We start from the raw sequence: 6,000 nt of genomic DNA, 5'->3' as shown, positions 1-6,000 counted from the left end.
ATTTACACATTTTTTTCAGGTTCATCACTATCAACATGTACAAATACAACAACAACAACAACAACAACAACAAGAGCAGCAGCAGCAGCAACAACAGGCTTTTTTACAGCAGCAGCAACACCAGGCTTTTTTACAGCAGCAGCAGCAGCTGCACTCTCCTCGGTATCTGACATCTCCTCAAGAGTTCACCCCGGCCTTCGTTTCCACTCCCCAACCGGAACATGTGGGAACTGTGAGAAGTAACACCAGCATGTAAGAAGTAGTTGGAAATCCGAAAAAAATAATAAAATATATCTTTATGGTATTTAGACATGTAACAATCTGATAATGTCATGTAATAATCCATTTTGGTGAAAGAAACCTCATTTTCAGAAACGGGTTCAGCTGTTGGGTAATGTGCTTTATTTTTAAGAGAGATGACCAGGGCTCACCTTGGCAGTAGAGTATATAAGCCCTTGGTTTTTGGTCTTGAATGCTAGAGACTAGAGCAGCATTTTGCTTACGATAGGTAAGCAAGTCTTTCTATTATTCTATTTAGCATCTCAGAAAAATTCACTGAGCTTTAAAGCGCAACTGCAGTAGAGTGAGCAGCGGAAGGTCTTGCCATAATGTGCTTGTATGTACAGCATATTTGCAGATTATGGCAGGCCTACCCTCTGCTTTTGCTTTCTTCTACAGTAGTGCAAATAGCTCCACTATCCCCACTTGCTCTGCTATCTTTGCCACTGTTTTTTCAAGCTGATGTCTTCTCTCTGGCCATTGGGTGACCTACTGATGATCTAACTTCCCCACATGTTTTTATTGGCAGATAATGTTCGAGTATAGGTCCACTTGAAGGCCATTTTGCAAGAACAAATGGGTTCCTGTCACACTGTAAATTTATAACAAATGGCATCTTTCACCAGGCATACAGATAAAATACATATACTGTATGGGAGCTGTTTTATCTGCCATAGTATTTGTATTTCTGTTCATTCAGTCCTAAAATTTACACAGCTCTGCCATGCAGAACAGCCATGTCTGACAAGGTAGTAGACCTGATTTTTCTCTGCTGTGGTTAAGTTACACTTACAGGTCACGTCCTTTCACAGTCTGAACTCTGGGATACGATAGATTTGCAAAAGGCTGATCATTTTACTCATATTTCAGAAATGATGATGTGTAAGTGAATGCAGGAATGCATTAATTTGTTTATTTTAGATCTTCTTGGAGTTTAGGTTGAGCTCCCATTCACACTTGAGCATTTTTTATATTTTTATTTGCCCTTTAGGCTTAAGTGTTTTTTTGCCAATGGAAAGCCAATTAGTAGGAAGAGGAGACCGATGTTAGGCGTGAAATACGAGCATTGCATTGCATGCATTTTTCAGGTGCCACTATTGAATTCTATTTGTGCCAAACATACGTGATCCTGTCCTAAAGATAGGAACAGGCACATGAGAATAACATTGAAATCAAGTGTTGAATGTTGAAGCGCTTCTAGAAATGTGCTTCAAATCACTCGTGTGAATGGAGGCCTAAAGATTTTGATCCAGCCAAATGATTGTATCATTGCATCATGAGTCTGTTAATGCAGCTCATTCAACCTAATTTACTGGATTGTGTTTATATACTGTGCTTAATATGCTGTAATAAAGAAAGTTTCAGCTTCCTGTTCGTGCATTCATTTACAAGTATATATTTGCTACATAGGTGTAGTTTATGTTCTGCCAGGTTACTGTTAGAGAATTGAGCTACGTCTCCTCTAACATTGTGACTTAAGCTCTTTTTTTAAGAAAACTAATGGTGTTGTTTGTGTTCGCATTAGGGTGTTTTGAATGTATTTTAGTCTCTTGTCAATATAAATGAAGCATAGCTAAACCAATTTAGATGCTGTGTATTTACAGGATGTTCGAGTAAATCAATCTATGGCCAAACTGCACAAGTGTGATTGCTTCTGATGCTGCATAGCAGGCACCTGCATATGCAGCATTATTGCATTATTTGATTTCTATATTTGAATAGCATATTGGGAAGCCTTACCAGGGTGCTGTTTTATGCAAATATTGACCGTCTTCTTTGATTGATGGCTGTGCACATCCATATCTCACTTTTCAATATTAATTGGTAAGGTGATTTGTGAGTTTGAGCAAGGGGCAGTGCCAGAGCCATTGTTTCACTCGATTGCTCACTAGTCCTCTATCCTAGAACCACAGTATTTAGGTTTGCCAGGGAATTCAGAGTTCCGGCACCTAGAGGTGCCACATATTTACTTTTTAGCGGGTTTTGCTGAGCCATGCCATGCATATCAGCCATGCATATCTTTTCTTTTACTGTGTTACAATAACAGCTGTGGCATATATTAATGTAAAACCAGGAGGAATTTGTCTTGAAAATCGGTATGATTTTGAGTTCTTTTATTCTGAATTACCTTATTCCCAACTAGCCAAGATGTTCAGATTTGATGGCATGAAACCTGTCATCAAATGAATAACTTAGGATTATGGGTTTCGTTTTTTAGCTGGAAAAATGGAACACATTTTGTTTATTTCAATGTTCACTTATGTTCACTTTGCAAGGAAGATACCCATATACAAAAGCTATGAATTATTCCTGTGTTGGAATATAAACCTTATGATTGGGCTGCCAAAGCTGGTCCTTTTCCTCTCGTGTTGCATTGCCGCATTTTCAGAAAGGCTGATAACCCATGAGGGGCAAATGTAGGAACTGGCATTGCTGCTGACATAAGGTATGGAATGTTTATCGTTTTACAGAATTGTCTTGTCAGTTTTCAGGTGTTATATAGTTGTAAGGCTGGGAATGCAGATGCTGGAAAATGCATTTCTACAACACAGGCTTGGATATTCAGTCCAGGCAAAAATCCTCTTAACTGTATTTGTCATGAAAGAAATTTAGCCTTCTATACAGGTTTAAAGTATATTTCCACTTTTGCAGCCAAATTGTGATAACATGTACTTTATATTTGTTATATGTTCCCATTCACATAGCATAACCTACAATAAATATTTAAAAATTGCTGCTTACATTTTTAGGTGTTTTTTACTTGCTCACAAATCCTTTCTTGCTTCCCTTACTGTAATGTTAAAGAGGGGATGTGGAAAGATATGATTACTCTAATTAACCCTGCCTGCACTGTGTTGGCAGATTTAGTTTATTACTTGTGAACGAGATTTGAGTACTGTCTGTCCTAACAAAGGGTTAGAGAGAAGCTTTGTATGTTAAAGAGAAGAAGCTCAGTCTATCCATCAGTGTGTCCCTCTACTTTCTCTTTCAAACTGCTCAGAGTAGCTTGTAACCTGCACAAACACCTTCACCAAACAGCTAAAAGGTTAGACATCTGTATATTTTCCTGTATCAATATGTTTATTGAAATTTTCACATATCAAACATAATAAAGATATCGGTTCACAGTGTATCATTGCTTTGGTTCTTCATTACAATCATGAGTACACAGGTACTAGAGTTACGTATGATACATAAGCATATTCAAGGAACAGGGAGACCTTGCATTTGCAAGCGCTCAAATTATACAATTGACTCTATGACATGTGCTGTGACGCAAGTATCCTGTCCCCTGGCAGTGAGCCGATGATCAACCAAAAACATAAGGCGGGGTAAAGGCCCCAGGAAACAGAAAATCGGGGTAAAGGGGGAAAAGGGTGTTGGTGGGGAGGGGGGGGGTACTAGTAGCCGGTCACCCATACTACTAGGGAGTGGGGGGTCCCATATTTGCATATATCAAGCATCCTACAGGACATCCATGGTTACCGCCCTGCACGTCACACACGGATAGCCATCAGCTGTCCAATCCACGTTATATACCTCGGTAGCTCATCGGGTCTATCCCTGGGTGACGGAATGAGAGCCATGGTTCCCACACACTCAGGAACCTGGAGTGTTTGTCTTTCAAAATATTAGATAGTCGCTCGTTAAGCATAATATGATCCAACCTCTGTTTAAATTCTCCATAAGGGATTTGTTGTTTCTTCCAGTTTCCTGCAACAGTCAATTTGGCTGCCAGGAAAATAAAGTGCGCCAGAGCCCTCTGAGGCTTACTCAACCCTGGTATAGACATGTGGAACAGGGCATATTGAAAATTGATTGGGATATGTGTAGAGAATAGGGAGCCAATTAATTTAAATATCTTGACCCAGAACCATGTAGCCAGGGGGCAGTGCCACCAGGTATGCATCATATCTCCCTTTTCTCTGCACCCTCTAAAACAGGTACTGGAGGTTGTGGGCAATAGGCGCGCCACCCTGGCTGGGACCAGATACCACCTCATCATTACCGTATAGGCTACCTCAGCATTCGTAACGCTAATAGAGCATTTTGCGACATTGCGCCAGATCTGCTGCCATTCCTTCATGGACCACTGACGTGGCAGGTCCCCTTCCCAGCTGCGAACATAAGTGTGGGAAGTGTGGCTGACCAATCTATATTTAATTGTGAATAAAGAATTATGAGGCCTGGGCCCTCCGGGGCGTGAAGACACATATGTTCAAAGCAAGTAAATAAATTAGTGGGATCTCTCCTCCGAATTAGAGTGGAAATCCAAGTATTGCCAGGAAGGAATGGCAAAGGAGCGCAGAAGGTCATGTACTGTTCGGAATCCGTTGTTTATCCACCAACTAAAGGCCGTGGGGTTGTCCAGGCCAGGCCTAAAGAGTGGTTGGGCAAACAAGGGAAGCTATGGGAGGTATGGTGAAAGCAGGTGCGCTGAGTATTTAATAGAGCCCCACACCTTAAAGGTGGCCATACACTGTACAACCATCGCAAGACCTTAGTCTTGCGATGGTTGTAAAGTGATTAAAAAAAAAACGTACGATCTGCCCATCTTGGACAAGCAGATCGCACTCTCGATCATCGCAAGCCCGCCCCCCTGAGGGGCGGGCTTCCGATGACTGCAATGCTGAACGGGCAGTGTGCGCGTGCGCACACCGGCCCGTTCGGCATTTGTCTCCCGAACACCGTTCAAACCAGCCGAAAATCGTACGATTCTCGGCTGGTTTTCTAACATGCTCCTTAAGACAAAAGACGTGCGACCGTACAGTAGAAATGGTCGCACGTCTTCGTTCACACTGTTCGATTCTCGTCCGATCGCGGGATTTCCCGCGATTCTCGTACGAGAATCGAGCAGTGTATGGGCACCTTAAGAGTATGCATCATGAGAGGGCTAAGGGTCCTAGGTCTATCACAGGCTGGCAACCAGGGTAAGGCCGTGAGAGGTATGGGAGAGCAATTTGGGATTTCCAACATAAGCCATAGTGGGGGCAAGTGGCGCTGATGCATAGTTATTAGTGGTATGAGTTGAGCAGCTTGATAGTATTGCAGTACATTGGGGGAGGCTCACACCACCATCAAGTTTACTTTTGTATAAAGTGGTTCTTGCCACCCGAGCCCTGAGGGGGTGCCAGATAAACTGGAGGATACTCCGCTGCATCGTGCGCATTGTATGAGAGGGAATTTGCACCGGCAGTGTTCTAAAGTGATATAAGAGTTTGGCCACAAGCGTCATCTTAACTGCGGACATTTTTCCCATCCAGGATAGATTATGGGTCGACCATGAGGTGAGTAATTGTTTCAATGCTTTGAACAATGGAATATAATTCGCGGAATACAGGGTTTCATAAGATGCTGTCATTTTAATACCTAGGTACCTAATATAGGATTTAGCCCAGGTAAATGAAAAATTGGTACGAACATTCTCCTACATAAGGGCAGGCAGAGATATATTCAATGCAGCGGATTTCTCCCAGTTCACGGAGAACTGCTGCAGGAGGTTGAGCAGGTTGAGGACTGTGGTGTGCGGCTGTGTCAGGGTCAGCATAACATCATGCGCGAACAGGCTAGCCTTATACTCCACTCCCGCAAGTTCAATTCCTCTGATGTTGGCGCTAGAGCGAAGAGGTATGGCCAGGGGTTCAATTGACAATGCAAAAAGAGCTGGGGACAGTGGGCATCCTTGGCGGGTTCCCCGGCCGATAGGGATCTCCTGGGATA

At 42.6% G+C, this 6,000-nt stretch overlaps 1 protein-coding gene across 1 annotated transcript in view; it reads left to right on the top strand.

Annotated features, from left to right (window-relative positions):
- BMP2K (BMP2 inducible kinase) overlaps window positions 1-6,000 on the top strand; it is a 153,169-nt gene that overhangs the window by 117,063 nt on the left and 30,106 nt on the right. Inside the window, exons 15-16 of the mRNA XM_018565573.1 lie at window positions 20-52; window positions 86-252. Coding sequence (XP_018421075.1) covers window positions 20-52; window positions 86-252 — 200 coding nt within the window. The remainder of the gene's footprint in view (window positions 1-19; window positions 53-85; window positions 253-6,000) is intronic.

This window comes from Nanorana parkeri, unplaced genomic scaffold (genome assembly GCF_000935625.1).
Source record: "Nanorana parkeri isolate BGI_ZX_2015 unplaced genomic scaffold, ASM93562v1 scaffold860, whole genome shotgun sequence".
Lineage (NCBI taxonomy): Eukaryota > Metazoa > Chordata > Amphibia > Anura > Dicroglossidae > Nanorana > Nanorana parkeri.
This window is presented reverse-complemented; position numbering and strand designations above follow the sequence as displayed.